The following is a 25,542-nucleotide window of genomic DNA, read 5'->3' as shown; positions in this document are numbered from 1 at the left end:
TTTTTGTACATTAGCTACTAAGCCCATCCTTTGGAGAACCCAACCACTGGGAGGCAACAATCACCCCAAGGAACCAAGTGAACTGTAGGGACCATCTTCATCGAGGATCTACAGTAGTCAGTGTTTGCTATTTCAGTCTCAGGCTCAAGTCTCTAAGGACGGGTTTTGAGGAATGCTGAGGGCTCTGGATATTTACTAGGTTTAGCTAAAAGGAGAGTAGCTCTCAAGTATTAATTGCCGCTAACCCAAACCAAGAATCCACTTGAGTGTCTGTCCCATGGAAACAATACCCCAAACTTAACTAAAGTCTGTTATTGTGATGCATGTAGGTGTCCGGCTTGCCATGTCCGTAAATACCCACGGAAGCCAGATGATGGCACTGGGGGCTCTGGAACTGAAATCACAGTTGGTTGTGAAGCAGCATGTGGGTGTTGGGATTTGAACCTGGGCCATCCAGCCTCACTGTAGGTCTCACTATTGCCTAGACTTTCCGGGCTAAAGCAGTCTTCTTTAGCAGTCTCTTTAGTAGCTAAGACCACAGATGTGTGCCAGCACCAGTTCACCATCAGAATTAAGGAACCTGAAGATGGAGCAGCTCAAGTCCTATTGTCTCCCACGTCTGCAGTCTGCAGCTTCTGGATTCTAGATTAGATATGCAGACTAAAGACAGACCCATCTAAGTGTGTGTGTGGAGGGAAGCCTCATTCACATTATGAACACACTGAACTCTGAACAAAAAGCTCCCATAAATCAAAGTCAAGAAAGATAATCAGAATGTATGGTTTTATACTACATATCTGTGGGACCAATCCTTTGCATACAAACTCTTTTTTCATGTCTTTCCCAACTCCCATCCTTGCATACTTAGTGCTTACCACAACTGGATTTTCAAGGTCATAGAAAAGCAGCTAAAAGTCTTCCACAACTTTCTAAATGTTAGATGTTGACCTGACAGTCTTGCTTTGTTAAACTTAAAATCAATGGGCTAAAAATGAAACTACCTAACTGTAAGCTTGAGCCTGCCTCATCAGCAATCCCAGTTTACTATAAGGCCTCTAGCCCACAAGCAAGAAAATACTACAAATGTGAAACTTCCAGTCAACCCCTTTCATCTTTTATAGTACAGTCACACAAGTTCGTGTTTAAGCTTCTGTTTCTTTAGTTGAAAACAAAGTGCCTAAGATTCAGAAACTGTATCTTCTCATAAGCAAGACAAAGCAACAAAAACACTCCTACAGACACAGAGGTTAAGGACAACATTTTATTGCTACCAGAGGCTTTCCCAGCAGTACACGGTTCTGACTGCAGTGCCATCTTCAGACTGCAAAGGGAGCTCAGGGTCCAGAAGCCAATCAGAGAAAAACAAGGGAAAAATTCCTTATAAAGAAAATCCTAATAGCGCAATATAAAACTAGGGTACTGAATTCAATTATAAGTTAGACTCCAATCAGGGCTGCCCCAATATCTAGACAGTTGCTTCTACTGATTATAAATGAGTGAAAACAGATCAGTTACAAAAATCTACTTATATGTTACATACATGTTTCTTTGGTGAGCACCTGGATATATTAACTTTATCAGAAATTCTTTTATATAAACGTCAAAATGCTTAAGATGTCCTAATTACATGCCATTTTTAAGCTTCAAGATAAACAAAAAAGGACAATAGTAATCTTTTTAAACTAAAAACTAAAATAAGACTGACAAAATAAGAGAACTTTTCCTACTGCCACTGATTCATGGGGATAGCTTCAAAGTGCCCTTTTCAGACTAACACACTTGAACCGTGGATTAAACATGGCTGCCACAAAAAATAATTTGCCTCCTGAATTACTTTAAAAGAAAAGGTGGGTGTTACTTGTTCAGTGAAGTCAGAATACACAAATCAACAAGCACACAACTTATGAAGTATTCAACCGAGGCAAGAAAAGGCAAGAGGAAGAGGTCAACATGAACAAGGTTCCTAGCTGTGAGTTTGCAACTTTCCCCTAAACATTTACTTTTTAAAAATTTTTTTTGGACATGGGCAAACTTATTTTAACAAAGAAGTGGAACTGACATAGTACAAAGAACTTTTGCTTTACTTTTAAATATATTTTGGATCTTGAGTTTATAAATATATGCCTTTATATTAAATTATGTTGAATTGTAAGTAATTGCACAAAAGAATAAGTGTTTTTCTTTTTTCCTGGCTCACTTCAGTCTGATAAAGCACATGCCCTTCTCTATAGCCTTTCCTGGTTTTCTAGTCTCACCCCAAGTAGTCAGCCTTAGTGTGCACTGGAAGGTGACACCTGAAACTACATGACAGAAACAGGCTGCAAAGGTGGACAGGGGGAAGCATGGCCCTCTTGTCTGGATAAATCAGTGCCACACACAGAGCCCACATTCTCGGAACCACTGTCTTCGTTATAGAGCCGCTTGATCCCGTCATACAAGTCGTCCACCTCCATCTCCTCCACTTTCCGTTTAGCAGAGGTATGCTTGCACCCACTGACAGCAGGGAGATGGAGGTGGAAGGCTGCTGGACCTCTGACTGGCACTTCTGGCTTGCTGTTGTCCTTGGAGAAATCTGGGCCTGAGATAGAGGAGGGATGTAATTTGAACGCTCCTTTGTCACAGGTCACCAGGGTGTGCTTGAGGGGACGGTAGACATAAACGGAATTTAGAGGCAGGGAAGACTGCAGAGCAGAAAGGTGATATGCCACCAGCTCCCGACAGTGGATCAACTGGGAGCTGTCCATCTAGAGCAAGGAAAGAAAGAAAACCACACTGGTCAGTAACACCAGCCCACTGTTACCTTTACTGCCACTGTTCCTCATCCTGAGCCCTCTCCCTTCAGCTTTCTTTTCTGCCCCCACACCCTCTATACTCACTGATCATTCTACCTATTGAGCATTCTTCTGAAATATCGCACACGTTTGTGCTTCAGATATAAATCTGTATTTGTGTATGAGCACTCACATGAAGGGGGAAACTGTCTTGTTCACAGCTATATTAGCAATGTCTGCCTTCTTCTCAGTCTCTGCCTCCTGTCTATAAGGCCAAACCCCACTCTCTTGGCCTCTTCACTTCCTCAGTGAAGTCCAAGTCAAGATAGGCAGGCACACAGCAGGAAACCACTACACTAGGGATGATCTGACGGGAGAGCTTGCTTAGCTAAACTCACCCTTATTTTAAGTATTACACTACAAAACAATTACAAATGTTAAGCAAGCGTATTTTGTAGGAAACAGTTAACAAAACTACATAGTTTGGGACTTGGTATTTTTTTCCTTATCCTCTGGACTAGTTCAGATATTAATCTGTTCTGGATTAACACACATTTGACCTCCTCAACATCTTGAATACCCCCAACCCCCATGGTCATATGTTTCTGCTTCAATATGCCCCCACAGTTAAGCAAACAATCACACTCATCCATTTAACATCTAGCCTTGCATCTGGTGATTTCAGGACTCAGGTTTTAGGCATTACACCTTAGCCATTGCTTTCATTCTCTGTGGGTCACAACCCCTGGGTGGGTGGGTCCTTCCATTAGTGTTGCCTAGCCACTAGAAAACATAGATGTTTACATTACAGCTCATAACAGTAGCAAAATTACAGCTATGAGGTAGCAGTGAAAACAATTTTATGGTTGGGTCACCACAACATGAGAAATTTTATTAAAGGGTTGTAGCATCATGAAGCATTTGATAACCATTGCTTTATATCAAATACTAATGACTACAGTGAACAGCCTTCCAAGTCTTGCCTATCAAATGCTGCCTTACTTTAACTTGTAGCACCGAGAGACCTTCTGTCACTATCCACTTCTCCTCAAGTCAACATTTCTTCAGCAACATGGCAGTGTCTTCAGAGTAAGCCAAACACTCCAGTGTAACATGCTCAGTCTCTCTATAAACCTCACAACTGTACTTCCCAGCGTACCCCTACACTTTAGTACGCACTGGCCCCTCCGCCACTTTCCCTTGCTCACCCGCCTCTACATGCTCAAACGTTGCCCTTTCCCTCCAGGAAGCTTACCTTGGCCACGTAAGCACAAGGGAAGCACTTCTCCTTGTTGTGTACATTTTCTTTTCTGGTTTTGTTTTGGCATGTTGATGTTACCTTTGCCCACCTTTCTTTTCTGTTTCTAGCTTGGACTCGCTTTCACTCTTGTCCCTCCCACCTCAGCCTCTCAGGTGCTGGGATTAGGGGGTGTACACCATTGCACCAAGCTCACCTTGAATATTTCTTACCCGAATTTAACTCACCCCGCGGTCTGAAGTACACAGCAAAACTATTTGTAATACTCTACACGAACATATTTTTGTCACAAAATTAGCTCATCTCTAAATGTATTCCCTATGTAAGTCAGGAAAGGATCGATGGGAAGAACATGAATGTAAAGTTAGAAACTACAGAATGTTTAATTGGAGACTTTGGTGTTTGCCATTTCCCCCTTTCTAAAATAGGTCAGAAGACACGACAGGAAAACATCACGTATCAGAATTCATTTTCCTTAAAAAGCCACTTTAACAGTCCCTAATTCTGTGTGTGCATGCATTCTTGTGTACTTATGATGTACAAGTGGACACGTGTGCCTTGGCACACACGTGGAGGTTAGAGGACACTTCTGTGGCATCCCCTTCTACCTTACATGGGTTCTAGGGATTGAACTCAGGTGGCTAGGTGTGATGTGGACTAGATCTAATTATCAGCCGTGATGAAGACCCCTACTAAAAAACTGTAACATGTAAAAAATGGGGTTTCCAATATTTCAAGCAGCATACAAAAGAGAACCAACAGACAGAGAATAGGCTTTGAAGACACTTGGTATCCAAGCAGAGAAGTGCCACAAATGTTTTCACCCCTTGTTCACTGGCCATGGTTCTGAACATGCATTTAAAAGGAATACTTACTATTATCTCATGGTGAAAAGAGAAATGAGACTAGTTATTTGGAGGTGAGGACCATCAAGAAATATTAAGGCATTATAAAGTGTTTTTTTGTTTGTTTGTTTGGTTTTTTTTTTTTTTTTCTTTTTTTAGGAGCTGGGGACCGAACCCAGGGCCTTGTGCTTGCTGGGCAAGTGCTCTACCACTGAGCTAAATCCCCAACCCCTATTATAAAGTGTTTTAAAAAAACAATCCACCATCTATTTAAACTCTATTTTCCATTGGGGTTCCAAAACAAAATCTGCCCAAAATAAGTCCTAATCTAGTACAGTATGAACTTGTTCTTTTAAAGTAACAAACCAATCCAACCTGCGGCTTTCGTAGTAAAGTACACTTGTTTAGGTACATACACAACAATTACCAACTCCACATGCAGACGAACCCTTGATCTCGATCTTAAAATTTAAGCATTTTAAACGAACCATTTTTTTTGTTTATTTACTTCTCATCTATTATGAGAATCAAGAGAACCTTTACTAGCCATCTTTATGACTATATTGCCCACATTTCAATATGGTGACCATTTCTAAATGATCTTGTCAAAAACAGCAACAAAAAGTTGCTAACCATTTAGCTGACCAGGAGAATGGGCCAAGCAGCAATAAAATAAGGCCATCACATACATGTGTCACATACATGTGACAGATCCCAGAGGACCCACATACAGTGAGCAGTGTAAAACCCCGAAAATACCTGTTAGAATTATTAGGCACCTTAGTGGGCACCTTTCAAGGGTAACCAAGAGTCCATGGTAGTGTTGTATGCATTTTAATTCTCTATTTTAGTTTTACTTAAGAAGATCTACTTTGACCACTGACTAGCAGGCAGCTAGGAAGACCACAATGGAATCTAACTCTGACCATCAGGGTGGGTCATACAGGGTAGGTCAGAAAACAAAGGCCATGAACATAGCCATAAATAAACTACAGGAAGGGAGAGGTGGAGAGAAAGGTGCAGCCATCCTAGTGTGGAGATCGACAGTAGCACAGAGAGAGGCATTAGCACAGGCTGAGTAGGAAAGCTCTCAAACCAGAGAATGTGCACCAAGTTCAGAAGAGGCACAGGCAGAGCTAAGACAGAACAAAAGGCATCAAGAATGGGGGTAAAAGTCAATGGTGTAATACTTGCTTACCATGTGTGAAGCCCTAGGTTTGATCCCCAGCACCAGGGGCACGGGAAGGGGCAATGCTGGCATGATCTGATACAAAGCTTCTGAGACTAGAACCCCAAGTCTAGGTCTTGCCATGGATTTACTTACAAAGAACAAGACCTTATGTTCTGGTCTAAGTAAACATAGGTGAGCAAAGACAGAAACTATGCCAGAAGAACTAGCAGCCACCATCCTTGGGTCCCAATGGTTGCTCCCCATGTTCACATACAACACTTCACTCGCCAATCCAATTCTCCAGCCCTGCTCTAGCCCACACTCTGTAAGGTTTGTGTGTTATCAAAAAGAGAATAGTTGGAGATGGCTCTGGGTGTGAGAACACATACTGCTCTTGCAGAGGACTCGAGTTCAAATCCCAGCACCCACATCAGGTATCTCACAACATAAGCATAGTAATCAAACCACCACCGCTCCTTTTAGTCTTCACAACCAAGGAGTTCTATGTCACTCTAATGAACACTCAATGATTCTGTAAAGTTACGGAAAAAATAAAATTAAACAAGGAATTTCGCTGAGCACCAGAATATATATCAACTCCTAGAGCTGTGCACTAGAGAAGGGAAAGAAAATTCAGTCTCTATCGATACCAGTTTACAAATCTAAACTTGAGTTCTTAGGTGGCATGGGTAAACAGGCTTTTAAAGTAGTTGCTAACACACAGCACTGTTACTCTACTACGTTTTCACTTTTCTAGTATCTAAACTTTTCATCATACCGAGGTGGCATTTGAAGATGCCAGTTACAAACTGATTTTTTTTTAAAGCTAAAAACTGAAGTCAGGGCCTTTTCTACCATGAAGTAAATCTCACACTCCTCTGAGTTTACCATACATTAACCCTCTCAATTCAACCAATGAAAAAAATAGTGTAATGAACAAAAGTTAACTTGATACCTGTGCTTTCTGAAGCAGTTCAATTGTAAGAGGAAGCCAATCGGGAATGAGTTTCTCCATTTCCAGACTAACCATGGCCAGAGCAAGCATGGATCCTTTGAACTGCAGAAGTTGGTTGCAGGCCATACAGTGAAGTAGCTGCTTAGTCAGGACTGCCAAGTGTTGAGACGGGCTCAATCTGGGCAAACTGAAAAGTAACTGAGGCCTAGTTGACACTGCAATGGCATGGAACTGTGGGTGTGGAAAGAAAACACAAAATTGTTATTTAAGGAAGACATCTAAGAAAGTGTACCTGAAATAAGATGCAAGTTTGTAACTAAGCTTTGTAATTTGATACATTTCCAGAGTCTAATTCTTTCCTAGACTTAATTTTAATAGTTTTCCCTGAATCCATATGAAGAGACAACCTCTGTCCAAGTTATTGGACCAGGACTGGACCAAGTAAGAACTAAAACATTTTAGATATTCTTACAATGTGAAGAAAATCCAATGGTGTGGCTGTGTGAAGATCCCAATTCAATTTATCCAGAATAATTCTCTCCATTCTCAAAATCTCAGATGAGGAACATCCACAGAAACTGTCTCTTGCCAATACCTTTAGCACTGGAATTTTCTATCCAAGGCAAACAGAATAGGAAACAAAGGTCAGAAATGTAAATAGAGAAAAAAATATTCCATACCCAAAAGGACTGCAGAGGTGGCTCAGTGGCTAAGGGCAGGGCTGCTCTTCCCAGGCCTAAGTTCAACTCTCGGCAGCTACATGGCAACTCGCAACTGTCTTTATTCCAGTCCCAGGGAAACCAGTGCCCTTTTCTGATTTGTGTGCACCAGGCATGCATGCACACAGTGTACTTTACATACACTGAGGCAAAACACTAAAAATTGGACGGCAGACATAGGCAGATCTCTTAAGTTTGAGGAGAGCCTATTCTACTAAGCAAGTGCCAGGTCAGCCAGGGCTACACAAAGAAATCTTGTCTTAAAAAAGCCAAGTAAATAAATAATTCTTTCAAAGAGAGAGCTAATCTTCTAAAGCAAGTATATCAGAGGGACAATGCATTTAAAACATTTATCTAAAATTGGAGTTTATAATATAGCATTCATTTTTAAGTTTCACAAGGCTCAAGTGGCCTGGCCCTGCCCCTGAATACTCTTTAATGATTGTTTCCAGCCCTTCAAGATACAGGCACTTTCCAAACTACACCCCACAGAGGAAACAAACAAACAAACAAACAAACAAAACCAGAACAGGCCACAGAATTCTACCATTCCAAGCCATCCCAGGAAATCAACCCCCATGGTCCTAGGAAACCCTATAAAATTTGCCACCTGCTCAGTTCTTTGCTGCTTCTCTCCTGAGAAGAGGCAGCCAGCCTAATAAATCTCTAATGTGAGGCTTGTTGTGTATGTGACTCTGTGGCATTTCTTTGCCTTTGACTGCCAGGATCCTTTCCTCTCAGAGCTGCAATACTTCCATTTAGTGATAGAGGTTTCATTAAAAACAAATAAAAAACCCTCCAAGCAAACCCACCCAAACATAAAGAATAAACCTTGAAGGAAATCATTACCTCATCTTCTTCAACAGTCTTAGCAGCCAGAAAAAAACAGCTGATTGCAATACAATTCAAATATTTTGGATGAGCCTAAAATTTTAAAAGGAAAACACAAAAACAAAACATTAATGATTATTTTGAATTGAGCTCTTTGTTTTTAAAACCTAAACATGCATTTAAGCTTATAATTCCCCCAGTTTACATCTTCTTAGGCACAAAAATAAGTTTCTTTTCTTCCCTTCATACCAGTCACTGAATAAAAGCTATGCAAAACTCTGAACTTACAGAGTCACTCCCAAAGTTTTAAAACAAGAGATAATGTCCTCACGCAATCTCTACATCTACTATCATGCCAGAATGTTTACTAGAAACCTTGGTTTACACAAAAGTCACTGAAAAAGAAGCTGTGTTTGAATGTATCTTATAATACTTACTTTTACTGTAGCTAAAAACCTATCCAAAAGACTGCTTGCCAGAGCAAATGTTTCTGGATAAAGGTTGAACTGGTATTTGAGTTTGGCCAACCACTGAATTACTTCGTCTCTCTGGGATGGAGAAACATTCTAGAAGGGAATAATTAAAGAAGAGATTGCAAAGTTTCAGTTATCCTTTAAAGCTTGTAAACACAGGGCTGACAGACAGCCCAGCAGGTAACAGCACTTGCTACCAAGCTTGATGACCTAAGGTTACTCCCTGAGACTCACATGGTAAAAGGAAGGAATCAACTCCAAGATTCCCTAACCTCCAACATGTGCTGTGGCACGCCCACACACGCAAAAGAAATACATGCAACATACTTTTACATGTTAGGAAATACAACAAAAAATGCACTAAACATTTTAAGTTTGAAGATCATTCACAATCACACTTAGATGAAAAATTTATTTACCATATATCTTATCACATTTACTATCATCTGATACTTTACCAAAATTGTCACTATTCATCTTACCAAATATATACAATTTGAATTAAATTCAGATATTTAGGGAACAAAACACTTTAAAATTTAATTACTATTCATCGTTAATTTAAGTTTTTCAAACTTTTTTAGGAATGAAGTAATTTCTGAGCCAGAAAATATCCGTTAACTTATCTTAGGGAATATAAATAGACTATAAAATAGAAGGATTAGTTCTCTAAAAACAATAGGAATTTTTTTTAATTTACCTAAATACTATTTTGAACTTTTGAGTAAAAGCTTAAGTTTTAAAATACTACTTTAAAAGAGTAGTAATTATTTTACTTTTATTTTAATTTCAGTCGTGACTGAACTGTTAGTGTACTAGTGATGCTAAATGAAAGATCCTTCTAAGGATTACTAACAGGGCCATATGTAGCCCAGGCTTGTCCCAAACTCACTATGTAGTTAAGGCTGCCTCCACCTCTTCCCGGGGGCTGTGATGCAGAGGTGCACTAGCCCAGCTTACACAGAGCTTGGGATTCTGGAGCTTCACACATGGAGACAAACTACCAACAGAGCCCCATGCCCTAGACCCTTACACCACACTGTGCCATGTAACACAATGGAGTACAAAATTACTTCAATGATACTAACTTATCTTTATGAAGTACAGTGCAGTGATCATAGGACACTTCTCCTGATTAATGCCAACCTAAATTAATTCTTTTATCCTACAAAAATACCTAACAGCTATTAAAATAAATGTTCAATGACTGTATCTAGGGTGTAGCTCCTCAAACAGGAATTCTAACTAGAATTGTGTTACTGGTTTTGGTTTGTTCTAGTTACAGGAGTGACTTTTGCTCATTATGTCCCTGCTACTGCAGCTGCTGACTTCTCATTGCAAGTGAGTCCCCCTCTTCTACTTGCTGTCATTTTGCTTGTCAGCTGTGACATGACAAAGTATTCTTCTACATTAGCCACACCAATTATGCTTACATAATTCTTATACCTAGCTCTAAACTTGGTTATAACGGGTATTTTTAGTGGGGAATTAACATACGCTTACCTTCTGTTCAACCCTTTTGGAACGACTTCCCAGAGGTGAACAGAAATACTAGTAAGATAAAGGTGACCTCCGATCTATTTTACTAACAACTCACTACAAAGCTGATGAATAAGTAAAGTTGTATATACTTCAGACAGAGCACAAAAGGTATTAAACCAGGCTTTTAATACCTGGTGTGGGAGTATAATGAAATCTTAGAAGAAACAGCAACTAAGAAGTATCCTAAAAAGAGAAGTTGAGGATCATGTGTGCTGCAAGACAAAAAGTCTTGGTGTTTAAGCCCATGGACTTTCCTATGGAGGACAGAGATGATTTCAAACCCAAGGCAATAAACTAGTTAAGCTCTTCAGAAGAGCAAACAAGACTAAGGCGGGCAGAGATCCCCAGAGACTGTTGCCCAGGGAATCAATTCTAAAATTTCATGATTAAAAAAAAAAAAAAAAAAAAGACTTAAAGAAGTTTTGAGAATAAAGCTGCCAGCCTGAAGGTTCTAACTGCATGAATACCATGGAAACTCATATCCTGTTTGACAGGAAAACAGTGGTCATATTTCTTTCTTTAAAGGACTGGATCTCATGTAGCTCAGACTCCCCTCAAACTTGCTATAGCCAAGGATGACCTTAAACTTCTGACTCTCCTGCTACTCTCAGGTAACAGGTGTGCACACCACACCTGGTGTACGCAGTGCTGGGTACTAAACTCAGGGCTTCATGTTTACTAGACAAGCACTCCAACAACAGCATTACACACCTGTAAGTGTGTAACATACCTGGAGTCAGGCCATCAATAACACAGGGCGAATCAACCCTTTGATGAAACAATACTGTCTAGCGCTATCGCTTCTTTAGGGAAGAGGATATCACTACAGCCTTACAGCTAGAACCCTGCATGTATCCGTTGCAAGGTCCTTAATTACACAATTTCCTGTACTTTTAGAGCCCTAAGGTGCTACTAATAAAACCTAGCTTTGTCCCCTAAAGATCTCTGACAGAGAAGGTAGTCTCTTCTAAATAAGTTAAACACTTATGGAAAATTCAGCCAACCTGATAAACTAACAATGAAGAAACAAATTCACAAAAGAGAAGTAGGCAGTGATACCATCTGAGGTACGTGGGGGCCTCTCGGGGGAGAAAAGGAACAATGATTAGGGATCACAACAACAACACTAACTACACTGCCACGTCAGACATACAGTCAAGAGGCAGGAAAAACATTTCCAAAGAACAGACTCTATCCTTATCTAGTACAGTTAACTTTATAAACAAATACAAAAATGAAAATTTAAGGAGAACTATAAAAGAGGAACAGAAGGAACACAATCACCTGTATAGATGGTTCTCATAGTTACAGTAGCTAAGTAATATAAACTGTATAAGCATACAAATGATGTGGAAGAGGAATGAATATTACTTTTCTTCTTCCCTACCTCTACACTACCTGATTAAGAACAGAAATTCATAAAATGTTATACATCAGTCATTTTTAAACATAGTAGTCACAGAAAGATGAATTGGACCAAAAAAGCCCCTGTTACTAACAAAACTTGCAGAAGGTGATAGCTGAGATGCATTTGCACTTCAGTAATGCTGATTCTAGACCACTGTTCATCAGCTCAAAAGCACTCCCCAGTAAACCTATCTGGACAGCTTTATGAAGAATAAGTTCCAAACTTAAGTTTCTCTAATATAGAAAAGAAAGGATCAGTGAACAGAAGGGAACAGTACAAGTCCCAGACACCACTTCTCATAGGCAATGCTTAAAGAGGCTAAGAGGGCTGAGTAAAGTTGAACAAGTACTTCTTAAGAATGTAGAGCAGTCACACGGTGAGACACAATAACATGTTACTAGTCTCCTTTACTCAACCATGCGTCTGGCTCAGTTTTAATGTCTAAAAGGCTCACCAACTGAGAACAGTAGTATATAGTTCCCATGCTTGACAAAAGCCCTCTACCTTTCCACTCCTGCATACCTTTTACTACTTTCTGCATTAACTCATACTGCAATAGTACTAGACTAGGATTCCTCCTTACCATGCAATTTTATAACCCCGCTTCCTTGCTTAATCATTCCTTCTAGCTCAAATTCTTCTTTCTCTATTTTACTTAACACACACACACACACACACACACACACACACACACACACACACACACACACAATTTCAAAACACTGGGTGTGCTTTTTTAAGCTATAATACTGCTGTGACAACCAGGTCCTAAACTATGATTCTGGAGAGAAGTAATGAAGTTACAATCAACACTGTGAGATCAGAGCAAGCATCTAGGAGTTATCCAGCAGAGCACTTAGGAAGTCAGAGTGAAAGACTGGGACTTTGAAAACCAAGGAAGAGTAGAAATAGGAAGTCAGAATAAAAAGTCACTGGGCTGATGGTACCAGTTAGTTTTTCTCATAGCTGTAACCCAGTATCCAACAGAACAATTTACAAGGAGGGAAGATGTATACTGGCCCCGTTTGAGAAATTACAGTGTGATCACTGGAGGAGGAAGGAGACAAAAGGAAGGAGGTAGACGAATAAATAAAAAGGATAAGATGGGATAGGATTCTAAGTGACAAAAAAGGGGAAATGGTAGGAAAGAGGAGGCAGGCAAATAAAAGAGGGGGAAAGAGGCCAGTTAGGCCCCATTTCCTAAAGTTTCCAGCACCTCTGAGCACAGTGTCATCAGCTGGGGACCTAAGCTTCTATGTACTGAGTCTGCAGGAGATAATTTATATTCAAACTTTAATACTCATTTTCTTTTTAAAACATTTCCTGGATGAAAACTAAAGATCTATAGTTAGAGATGTAAGAACCTAAGTGCACACACACATAACTTCACTCCTATTAACAGGTGAAGAAGTCACATCCAACTATGGTCCAGCCCTCAGTTAGCCCAGTCCTTCCTTAGATAGAAGTGTTTAATCCCCATTCAGTTTACTCACCAGAGAGAAGATTGAGCCCTCTACAGAGGGAAATACCGCTAAGTCCCTATAGGTTCAGAATGTAGCTAAATGGTAGAGTGCTTGCTTGGTAGACAGAACATCTTGGGTTTGACCTCCCAATACCAAAGACAAAAAAATAACTAAGTCTGTATCACTTTTAAAATAAAAGAATGTTCAGTGTTAAATCAAAAATTTATCAGAAACATAAAAAGAACTAAGTAAATAAACTAAAGACCAGGGAAGAAACCAGACAACAGGAATGCAGAGCTTTATCAGAATATAGGATTTATTATTATACAAGGAATCACGGGGCAGAGGGGCGTGATACCTCAGTGGCTAACTGCTCTATTAGAGAACTTGAATTCAGATTTCAGCACCCATATTAGGTGGCTCAAACACCTTTAACTTCAAGGAGGAGGCATACAAAGCCCCCTTCTGTATGTACACTCACACCCACCATAAATATTTAAAAAGATAATGATGAAATTGTACTAGGTAAATAAATCCTACCCAAAAGCTAGAACTGAAAAATGCAGTGACTGAAAATTTAGAACTCAAGTGTCCACCTAACAGAAACTGCGTGTGATTGGGCAGCTCTGTTTGTAGTCTAAAGTCTAGGAGCCAGAGAGATGGCCCAGAGAATAAAGGTTTATGCTGGTAACCCTAGAACTTGAGTTTGACCCCTACAACCCACATGGTAGAAGGAAAGAACCAACGCCCACAAAGCTGTCTTCTTATCCCACACAAATGCCATGCACACATGGGTGTGCACATCCACATACACTAAGTAGATAAACGAAAAAAAAAAACCCTAAAGCCTAAGAAGGAAAATTTATGAACTAAACACATTACAGTTAAAAGGAAAAATACTAGAAAATAACTTAAGCATCTTCCTTAAAGAAGATTAAGTTACATTTTTGAAAAGTAAACCATCAATAAAAAGATAAAATTCTGATTTAAAAAAGGCAATATTTTGGAAACAAATGTACTCTAAGTTGCAGGCTAACACCTCTGTATTCACGATCGAGGAAACAGCTGGTAGTGGTGATAAAGCTTAGAGTTAGGCTCTCTCTCAGTATTTGCCGGACGCTGGGTTCACTGCCTTGCATGCCAAAAAGCAAACACATGCATAATATACATAAAGTCCACTCAGCTAAAGGATATAAGCCAACACTGTATTGTTGCCTAAATAGAACAAAGTTTAGGGCTAAACTAATAAATGAAGCCAAAGTAAGTCAAAGGCACAAGTCTAATTTTACTACACGTTAATGACATCTGCAACACCAGGTAAGAAACACTAACAAGAATCCACCCAGTGAACGAAGATACTGCAATGGAGAAAGGTAAGTCTCATCAGATGAAAGACGGTTAAAGAACAGGGTGTGCACAGTGATGACTCTGTGGAAGTAAGATCTAGCATTGAATATGTAAGGAGCAGTCATGTAAAACACAGCTTTACTCTGCATTACTTACACATGGAACCAGAACTCACTAAGTGACCAGAGGCAATATGTGTGTGTGTGTATACACTGGTGTGCATTCAGACATGTGAATATGCAAGCCAGAGGACAACTATGGTTATCAAGAATGCCATCCACCACCTGTGAAACAGGATCCTCATTGGCCTTAAGCACCTAACTAGGCTGGCAGGCTGGCCTTTGAACTCTAGAGATTCTCTTGCCTCTACCACACCAATGCTTGGCTACAAGTGTGAACTACCACACCCAGAATGTTTACATGGGTTCTGGGGAATCAAACTCAGTTTCTCATGCTTGTGAGGTGCCCAGTAGAAGCATTTCTGAGGTCCAATTTAGGAAGCCTTGTTATAATTAGAAATTAGTTAGAATGGACCAAAAAGCAGATGAATACTACTGCACTACCAGAGGTGGATGTTAGATAAAATGCTCCTTTTTACTGTAAAGTTAGATTATACCTGTTCCCAAACTTAATATATACAACAAATACAAGAAAGAAGCAGTTTTAAAATACAAATCCTAGGGTCAGCACAGTAAGAGGCGAAGAAAGGGAAGCTGCAGTTCAAGCTTGACTGATCTAAGTTTAACCTCTGGAGCTCTAATGAAAGTAAAAGCAGAAAATGGAGTCCATTCTCATCCCCACGTGCAGAGTGTACCTACCCCCACAAGAGCAGTAAAGTTACAAAATCCAACAGTTGCCACTATAATTCCAAGGGTCTAGATGTGAGGACTAAAACGACCCCTTGTCTCTTTGGAGATAGGGTGCTATTCTTAGCCTGCTGGCCTGGAACTTTCAGAAACCCTACTGCCCCGGCCTCTTAATGCTGGCATCACAAGCATGCGCTACCACACTCAGAGGAAAACTCCAGTTTTTACAAACTTTCAGATAATTCTCATCTGTCCAGTCGCCAAGTGATTCACGTACAACTCTGTGTGTTTCAGCTGTCCTTAGCATAAATCTTTTTTTAAAAACCATATAACCAGATAGCCTTTGATTCCTTAGTGTTCCAAAATTCCGACAAAAATCACTTTAAAGTTTGTGACAGGACTGCTTTGTAATCAAAAGGACTTCGGCCAAATAAATGTAGATTATCTGGAAGTGTCACCATTTGTAAGTTTTCCCTAAGTTCATTTAATGCAACTATTACAAACTTCAAGTATTCTACAGAACTTTGCTGTAAGTACTAAGAACACACGACAGAACAATATTGAATAAATTATAAAGAAGCCATAGCCATTTGTTTAAAAGTTTAACTGGTGTGCTAACACACACCTCAAACCCAATACTCACCAGTAGACAGAGAAGGATCAGGAGTTTAACTAAGTCTGAGTCAGCCTGGGCTACTTGAGACCCCGACTCAAAACATCATTAAAGAGTAACAAATGTTTCAGAAAGCAAGGACAGATGACCACCACCCAGAAATCTCAGTCAAATTCTACTGTGCTGTCACAAGGGAAATGCAGAGTCCTATGAGAGAGGTCGGGGAGGAGCCACAGGTCTAACCCGGATACTCTCCTGCCTGGCCACAGTTTGCTCGACACTGAGGGTTGAGGTTAAAATTAAAAACAAGCTATGAGAATGACCTTGCACTTACAGAGGACAAGAGAAGTAAAAGAAAACAGAAGCAAGCAGCGTAAAAGGAAGCTGTTAAAAACTACACTTTTTTATTTTTATGAGCTCTTAAAAATATGTAACAGGAGAAAGGCCAGTCCATGACCAAGAATTAGGACTGCTCTTTTAAGCCTAAACCCATATTTTCTCCTATTCCCTTCAGACCAAGCTCACTCAAAGTTTCAGTATTAGGTAGAATTATTTGGCATTACTAAAGCAAGCCCTTAAACAGGTGAAATGCCCTAACACCATCCCATCCTAACAATCACATCTGCCTTGGCAACACACATGAGATTTCCAAGGCCTTGACCATGGTCCAAAGTAACTAAGCTAAACTAACTGGAAAAGATGTAAGTCAAAAATCATTGGCATGGTACATGTAAAGTAATCACAATGCTCTGCCAGGAATGAACATTTCAAGGTTACTCTGACCCCCATCTAACTGTAATATAAATTATTGTCTTCGTGGGTTTGCCTTTAAAAACTCTGTATCCCTGAGCTTGGGCATCAAGAGCCTTTCCAGAGGCACAAGCCTGCTGTCTCGGTCTGGCCATCAATAAAGACTATGACTTTTAATTGCTTGACAGCATGACTGTCAAGAACTATGTCCTGTGGATCATTCACAAGTCCTCTGCTCTCAGTGTGTGGAAGGGTGGAAATGCCTGCATCCTCTGCTTCTCAGTGTCCTGACCTGATGACTCACTATGGGTGCCTTAACCAGAAGTCCATTCAAAGATTTTGTATCCAAGGCTTCAAAAGTTTATTACCCAAAAATAATGAATGCTGATGTCAAGTTGATGCTGAAAATCAGGTGGAACAGAAGGAAAAAGAACATGACAATGTTGGAATTCCAATACACACCTGAAAATCTTTCTGTAAGAACAGATACAATTAAGGAAAAAAATCAAAAGCTAAAATTAGAACATCAAGTTCTTAAGACAATATATGCAGGACCTCATGCCCGCCCACCTCTAGTGTGTTTCTACATGAAGCAAAGAAAGCAGCAAGTCGGTTTCCTTTCTCTGGAGCTACTGCTTTCAAAACAAAACCCTCTATTTTGAGATTTTTCTAGAGAACTGAATTGTCATATGAAGAAAATTTACTACTAACTCTTTAGTACAAAATAACCCATTTGGTATCTATAAATGCAGGCATTCTAGTCATGGGTATTAGAAGAGCTGCCTGGGAAGGCTGGGGACCAACTGAGCCACTAGAGAGGAACTCTTCCTTCACCATGGTGCTGCTCAAGGCTGGGCAGTGTGTGCCCTATTTTCAGCCTTTCTAAGTTGCTGCCCATGCTGGGGTGGACTTTGCTATATCTGTCTTTGAGTCATTTTTGATCCTGTAAATAAATATAACTCCAATAAAACTCACTGATTTACCACGGAGTAGACATTTACTGTGCCTCCTCAGGAAAAGTCAGTCACACAGCAGCAAGCTTCATGTAAAGAGTAACTAGTTTGGTCCCAAGAATTATTTGTAGCATTCAGATCAACTTTTGCACAATTTATGAGTTTATTGTTCTCAGGGTCAGTAGGATGGCTCAGCAGGAGGAGGGCCCTGCAACTCAGACCCAGCAAGCTGTGTTTGACCCCTGAGGAGGGGAAGAACATTAACTCCCATACATCATCCTTTGACCTCCATATAAACACTGCAGCACCCACATACATATATAAACTAAACTATTTGGCTAATGAATTTTATTCATCCTTCAACAAAATTTAAAAATTTAGTTTGTAGATTCTATTTGATAAGAGAATCAATATCAGAGACAATATATAAATGTTATAAGGAAAGAAATTCATTAATATAACTCACAATTATTCAATTTGGAACACATATATTAGTGTAGCATTTGGTGAATGACCTAGCTGAATGACTCTGTAAGCAATACCATAAATACTTTGTATCTTTCTTTGTGACCAGATTACAAATATTTTAAATTGTGTTGTAGCTGCCCTGCTGTTTTAAAGGTTGTTTCAGAAAGGGAGGGGGAGAGAAGTAGGTTTGTCTTCTAAGTTTTGAGCCAGTTTGGTGCTCTGGTATTACCTCACTGATACCTGTTAACCTGGCTATACTAACAGACCAGGCGACATAGTAATTCAGCCATTTACTGCAGTCACAGCTGTGCAGCTGTTTGGGTTAGCTACATACTGACTTAAGGAGATGGCAGGAGGAAGAAAGACAGCTCTTTTTAGAACTCTGCTAGAAGGTTTTAAGTCCTAACACAGTCAAGAAATTTGGAGTTCTCTCTATTCATATCTTCAATGTGTAGAATTGTACCTGGAAGTATAGCAATATTTAATAAACATTTAAAGAAATCTAAACCACACATTCATACAAAAATAAATGGGAAAGCAGAACAAGAAGAGGCTGTCTCAAGTAAAGATTCAAATCATAACTATTATTCTTTAGTGATGCCTTCAACAACACGGCGGGACTGTGCCTAACTTAAGAGAGCCAAACTGTCCACTAAATGACAGTGCCTAAGTGTTCCTACCACAGACAGCAGTACTCACGCAAAGTCAACTAGTGGTCAGTGTGCAAACTGACAGACAGGAAATGTGAAACAGACTTCTTCAGCTTGTAGGAAGAGTTAAGAGTAGTCAGAAAATGCAAACTTCAACAGCCTATAAATCTAAAACTAATGTAAACCAGCACCGTTTGTCATTTGATCACTGGTAATATTAAAAAATTCTTGGCTACTCTTCTACACTCCAAGCACCTATGAGACAAGAGGGATAAAAAGATGTATAAATCTTACATAGTAAACTGTTGGGAGAAGATACATTTTTAGTTGCCGAGGACATGAGTTCATGTTCCAGTTCCCACAGGACGGGCTCACAACCATCTGAAACTCCAGTGCCGGGGCCTCTTTTCTGATCACCAAAGGCACTAGGCATATACAGGGTACATAGATATACATGCAGGCAAAGTACTAAGTCATAAAATAATTTTTAAAAAGTGTAGGCAACAGCAAAGAGTTCAGCTAATGTCTCAAGACTTTCAGCGCTGCCATTACCTCAGTAATTCACTTGAACTCCTTAGAGATATTGACAAGAGAGTTTTGCTGTTGTTGTCTCCTAAATTTAATACTATGAAGATGTTTCCCTCTTCATGACAAACTACTCAGTTAGAAATAAACCTACTACTGTATTAGTCTATAAGGAAAATGAATGGATGTAATTACCTGTAAATCAGATAAAGAAGTTTTATCTGCTTTGTTTCAGAAAGATGATGTTTCTAAGAGGTTTTTGCTTGCTCTCCTAGACAGTCTTGTGTAGGTCAGGCTAGCCTCCAACTAATACTGGCCTTGAACTCTTCTTAGCTCTTGGATTACAGGTATGCATCAGCACACCAGCTGAGAACATGTTCCATAGTACAAATATTCCCAACACAACATCACGATATACATTACCCAATAGTCTATGCCTAGTAAAGAGATCCTGTTCTGAGTGAGAAATTACCTGGTTTGTAGGTATTTTTGGTACATTCACCTTCCACATCTGGGCTTCCCTGGAGATTGCCCTTTCCAACAGGGAAGACAGTCTCTGGTTTTCCAAAGGTCCTGGAAACTTCATGATATCCCTTTGGATCTGCCTGCCACCCAGCTTGATGTAGCTACCTATTAAAATCAAATATAAATAATGTGCATCACATAATTACAGAATAAGGTTATAAGCAATTTATAAAACAAAATAAGAATGTTATGAGGCAGTATAGGTCTTTATAGCTCTTTAAAATGCCACATATTAAAGTTGGCAAGAATGTCATTAAAGTAATTCAGTATTGTGTAAAACTAGCAAAAAACTAAGACCACTAACTTTTTATATTAGAAATTCTTAGAAATAGTTGTACCAAACTTTCTCCCTAAAAGTGAAATAAAAATAATCACTAAAGGCCATTACTTTTATTTATCACTTAAATACATTAATTCAATAATTACATTAAACCATTTGAAGTCAAGTGAGGGTTAAGACCGATTTAAGGGAGTCTCTGCTCTAAAATTAAGGTCCTTAGTAAGATTTTCAAATTTCAGATGATATTAAAAAAAAAAAAAGGTATTTTGAGGTGAGTGAAAAATGAAGACATTAAACACTTCTTAGATGCAAAGAAAGTGGGGCTATGGAAAAATTAATTCCTGAAAATGCCTATTATTAAAACATCCCAAATCACTGCCTAACATTCACTTCTGAGGACTTATGCTACTTAGGTAGACCTTGTCTTTAAAATAAACATTTCCTTAAACTTAAAAAACAAACAAAACCTACAACAACCAACAATACTGTGAACCAGGCCTTGTGCACAGCTGTAAAGTCAGAGGACAGGAGGATAAGAAGTTCAAAGTCATCCTTGGCTACGAAGCACATTAAATATTAGCTTGAGCTGTTCAAATAATTCATTGCTGAAACAATGAGGAAAAACAGTGAAATCAACTGAGAATTAGTATTAAGAGGTTCTGGCTTACATGCAGCTCTAACTGAACTGGATCCTGTACTAAAAACAAGGCATATTTTAAGGGGCATTGCCTAATTGAAGAGATAAATGGAATATCAACTGCAGGTTACAGTCTACATGCATCAAAACTACATTTACAAAAATTTAAAAATGTACTGTAATTCCATGTATTTCTATTCATAGGAGAAACTGACTTCTAGGCGTATATGCCACATACATAAGACAATCAAAATGGGTAATAAGTGGGGTTGGGGGTTTGTAGCAAGCGCAAGGCCCTGGGTTCGGTCCCCAGCTCCGAAAAAAAGAAAAAAAAAATGGGTACGAAGTGTATTTGCCAATATTGTGGGAGAAACAATTTTACACTCCTGTAAGACAGTTACAGACAGGTAGACAGCAGTTTTTGCTTCTTTTACAAAAAACTTACAGGTCTATCCTCTAATATTAAGAGATTTAAGCTAGATGAATAATAATTTTTGCTAACACACTTAAAAGTGTTGTTACACTCTTTACCTTTTTTGGAGAGGCGAACTTTCTTGCTAGGTAGCCCAGGCCAGCCCTGAATGTCTGTCTCAGCTTCCCAGGATAATTCTTTTTTGAATGATAGAATTTTATTGTTTCTTGTTCATCTATACCCACTATTAGTCACATGCAAAATGTGAATGATCTTTTTAGTCTCTAAAAACGAAAGGGCTATAGAGGTTGGGAATCTCTTATATGATGGGTCCAAGTGTTTCAGATAGTGTGTGTGATTTTAGAATATTTACATATACATAATTAGAAGGGAACCCAATATAAATATGGAATCTATATATACACCTTACATATAGCCAGATAATTTTATATAATTTAAAAATAATTTTGCACGTGAAAAGTTCAAGGTATAGAATTTTCCACTTGTGAACTTACAGAATTTTTCTCCAAATTTGGATTTGAGACGCTCAGTTTGAATTTTGCTTGGCATATTCCACACATTTAAATGAGCAATACCTTAAACTTTTAAATTTTTCTTAGCAGTTTAAAGTGGTTTTACATTTTCCTCCTCTGCATTAACAAGCTTGTAAAATGCTTACCCTACATCATCAAGCTGTACTACCAACATACATCCAGGACCCCCTTATTTTGAGTTGAGTGAAAAACAATGCTGTAAACAACCTCATTAATAGCAAACTTCATTAATAGTTATCCTATTTTGGTAATCACAATGCCAACTCTATTAATATTATTAGTTAAGGTCCTCATATCTACTATTCCCTCCTTGACTTTATGCACCAGCAATACAGGTCATAGGTGATCCCAAAATCTCCATGCTATCCGCTGTTCCAACTTGCAGTGCCCTTGGCAGGCCCAATTCCTCCCACTGAAATTGCTATCGATCTAGTAACATCGCCTTTTGGAATTGTGCAGGTACACACTACCCTGCATCTAGACTTGGGACACGACCCTGCCTTTGCATTTCATTACCGTCATGACCATTGCTAGATCTGTTTCTTAACTAACCATATCTTTACCACCAACAGTTTCCAAAATTTAGCATTATGCCCCCCCCAAATCACAGCTTACACTTATCAGGTGCTTATCAACTAATAGCCCTCAATGCTTTGCTATTTGGCTAGCTATTGTTCCTATTAGCCTAGGCAATCCTCGTTTAACCCTATGACAGTGGTATTACTAAAGCCATTTAAAGGATGAACAAACATACAGGTAGGTTGAATACTCTTAATTTTTAAGAATTGCATGACCAGAATAAACAAATACTCTTGGCTTTTAACCTAGACCCCCAACCCCTTTTAAGACAGGGTCCTACCATATAGCCCTACCTGTCCTTAAAGTCTCTAGGTATACGAGGCCGCTGTTCACATGTTCAATGGCTCTTCACTGACAGGGTGAAACCTAAGTATTTTACTTTGCTATTCTAAGATCTTCAGTTGATCCATCCACCTCGTTGAACTATTTACCTCACACCTTCCACTAGTTTACTACAATGTTCAACTTCTGCCAAAATGATCTGCAGCAGAGCAGGTAACTCAGCAGGGAGCATTTAGCTCTTCTTGCAAAATTCGGCATTTTTCTGTCCTTTACAAGGCAATTCAGTTCCTTCACTTCTCTAGTTTCCTCCACCCGCCCAAGCCCTGGGTAACGTTACCCACCCGCAATTACCGCGCCCGGTGTGGGGGGGAGGGAGGCTATTGGCTTGACATTCACAATGCTTTGCCGGGTAAATTATCTTTGGTGGCCACGCGGGATCCGTGGCCTCTGAGTGGGGGTGTGTCCCCTTCTTTATTAGCACTGGCTCCCACAGCCTGGAACTGGCACCCCCGACGGTCACTGGCTGTGGCTACAAGTTACTTGGGGAAAGGAAACCCACCCAGCATTGCCAGAGACGGCAAGGGGGGCGTCCCTGAGGTGCCCAGGAAAGGACCGCCAAGGGACCCGTCCTCGGGGGAACGGCGCGCGCCCCCGCGAGCTCCCACTCCGGCAGCGCGCACGGCGACCGCGTCGCGCCCCCGCCCTCACCTTCTCCTCCTCTTCCTCCTCCTCCTCCTCCCCGGCAGAGCTGTAGGCCTCACAGTGGTGACGCGGGGTCATCCGGGGGCCCGTTACCACCTCATGATCCTCAGCGCGCGGCGGCGGGGCGCGCGGGACTAGGGCCGGGCCGACTGAGGAGGGAGAAGAGGGCAAACCGGGCCGGCGGGCGCGGGCACTCGGGCGGGACGCACGGCTGCGGCCGAAGGGTCACTCAGCGAACTAATTCCATGATGACCCTGGGCCGGAGGCCGCCGCCGCCGGTCCCGCTCCTCCGACCGCTGCCGCTGGTGCCCGGGTGAGGAGGGGGCGCCCTCTCGCCATAGGGCGGCGGGGGCCGGGGAGAGGCGCGGGGTGAGGCCGGCTCTGCCCCTGCCCGAGGGAAGCGCCTCCGAGGGGAAATGGTGAAAGGGGGGAAGGGGAAAAAAGAAAAGAAAAGGAAGGGGGAAGGGGGAGAAAATAAGAAAAAGCGAGACAGAGGCGCTAGCGCGTCCGCTCGCGGGGGAAGGCTGGGGAGGGAGGGGCGAGCAAGAAAAGCGCTGGCCTCCTAGCCCCGCCCTCGCGGACTGATCTCAGCCGCGCGCGTCTGTAAACAACGTCAGTGTTCTCCTTCCCGCAATCTTCGGTGTCCTGTGGACGCGTAAGAGAGTTTGAACAAAGACGAGTTTTGGGAGAAGATCTGGGGAAGGCTCTGGAACTTGGGTGAATGGGGAAAGTGCGTTTTGTGTGGACAGGGAGAAGGAAAGGTGCGCGGACTCCTTTTCCTCGGATGCGCGGAGGAACCCCTCTCCGTCCTCTCGGTGACGTAAGAGGCTTGGTTAGCCGAGGAGGCGTGCAGTGGCCGGAGAGTGTGCTGCGCATGCGCCTCTGGAAAGAAAGGCGCCGCTGAGCGCTAGCCTCAGGGAAGGCTTACTGGGTGAGCGCCTGCACCCAACCTAGAGTCTCCTAGTGTTTCCCTACCCTACTTGTCCTTAGCCCTCCTAAACGAATTTCTTGGACGTAGATGGTGATCTTTTGTGTAAATATCTCATTCTTTGTTGACCTTACATAAAATGATGTTGTCCCTCCCGCTCCTATTATGAGTATGGACCTGTGTCTTTTTACCATCCTGTGGGTGATGGGAGACTAAAGCACTTTGGAAATCAGAAAATTAAGGGGATCATATCCTGGGTGCTTAAGGCCACTTTTAAAAACAGTGGATTAGACTACTGACTTGGCTTGGCTGTGCGCCAATGGAATTCTAGTCATCAGCCAGTATGTCTAGTATTTCAGGGTCTTGTTTTATCACTAGGTCCTTAATGAATGCGACTAAGTGTGTTTTATTTACTTGGAGTTCTTTTTACTCCAGATGGTAAATTTTGCTTATCTTATAATGGCTCTAGTCATGAAAAGAATGCAGATAACTTCGGGAAGAAGGGGAAACCTGGAAGTTAACCATTTACCTAGTCAAGTATCAGTTTACATCATTGGGGAAAAAAAATACAGATCAGGCTCTTACAAAGCTGGAATTAGCTTGAAGACAAAAGGCTCCTGCTTAATAAATATTAAAAAGAAAAAAAAAAAAAAGACTGGAGAGAGGGCTCAGCAGTTAAGAGCATCGACTGCTCGTTCAGAGGTCCTGAGTTCAATTCCTAGCAACTACATGATGGCTCACAACCAACAGCAACGGTGTACTTACAATAAAATGAATATTAAAACAAGAAAACAAAAACAAAAGGCTCCTACCTTCATGGAGTTTGCAAGTCAAGCACAGAATTACTCAAGTGCTACTAGTCGCTGTATAAAATTACCTAAAAGACTATTTTAATATACAGCCATCCCCTCCCTAAAATATGAGGTCCTGGATGGCACAGATCTTGTATAGTTTGTTTTATGGCATCTCTATTTGTGAATCTCAGTGTTTGATTTCTGGCCCCATAACCAAGTGCTAGTAGCAGAAGGATTAAGATGGGAAATTGAGGACTGCTGTGGAAACACCTTTAGCCCGCTCTGGGCTATCAGTAAACGT

At 40.7% G+C, this 25,542-nt stretch overlaps 2 protein-coding genes across 4 annotated transcripts in view; one reads left to right on the top strand and one right to left on the bottom strand.

The window, feature by feature from the left end:
* The window catches only part of Septin11 (septin 11), a 155,463-nt gene that overhangs the window by 87,091 nt on the left and 42,830 nt on the right, over window positions 1-25,542 (top strand). The window lies entirely within an intron of this gene.
* On the bottom strand, window positions 1,247-24,085 carry Ccni (cyclin I). 3 transcript variants are annotated; one of them, NM_001105998.1, is made up of 8 exons: window positions 23,922-24,037; window positions 23,526-23,848; window positions 20,021-20,178; window positions 8,988-9,116; window positions 8,569-8,643; window positions 7,473-7,613; window positions 7,001-7,231; window positions 1,247-2,744 (listed from the first exon to the last, which is right to left on the bottom strand). In NM_001105998.1, the coding sequence occupies exons 3-8, from the start codon at window positions 20,132-20,134 to the stop codon at window positions 2,301-2,303; spliced, it is 1,134 nt and encodes a 377-aa protein (NP_001099468.1). In that variant the 5' UTR covers window positions 20,135-20,178; window positions 23,526-23,848; window positions 23,922-24,037; the 3' UTR covers window positions 1,247-2,300. The 3 variants fall into 3 exon arrangements, with proteins under 3 accessions (NP_001099468.1, XP_006250777.1, XP_063128970.1); XM_006250715.5 differs by having other exon boundaries at window positions 1,248-2,744; window positions 23,526-24,085; XM_063272900.1 differs by lacking the exon at window positions 20,021-20,178 and having other exon boundaries at window positions 1,248-2,744; window positions 23,526-24,085.

This window comes from Rattus norvegicus, chromosome 14 (genome assembly GCF_036323735.1).
Source record: "Rattus norvegicus strain BN/NHsdMcwi chromosome 14, GRCr8, whole genome shotgun sequence".
Lineage (NCBI taxonomy): Eukaryota > Metazoa > Chordata > Mammalia > Rodentia > Muridae > Rattus > Rattus norvegicus.
Note: the sequence above shows the minus strand (reverse complement) of the source record. Positions and strands in the feature narration are given on the sequence as shown.

Coding starts and splice junctions, on each gene's coding strand:
- Ccni (XM_006250715.5), bottom strand. CDS start 20,134: ATGAAGTTTCCAGGACCTTTGGAAAACCAGAGACTGTCTTCCCTGTTG. Junction 7,614..8,568: donor AGACTGTTGAAGAAGATGAG/GTAATGATTTCC, acceptor TGCCTTGGATAG/AAAATTCCAGTGCTAAAGGT. Junction 2,745..7,000: donor AACTGCTTCAGAAAGCACAG/GTATCAAGTTAA, acceptor TCCTTGCTCTAG/ATGGACAGCTCCCAGTTGAT.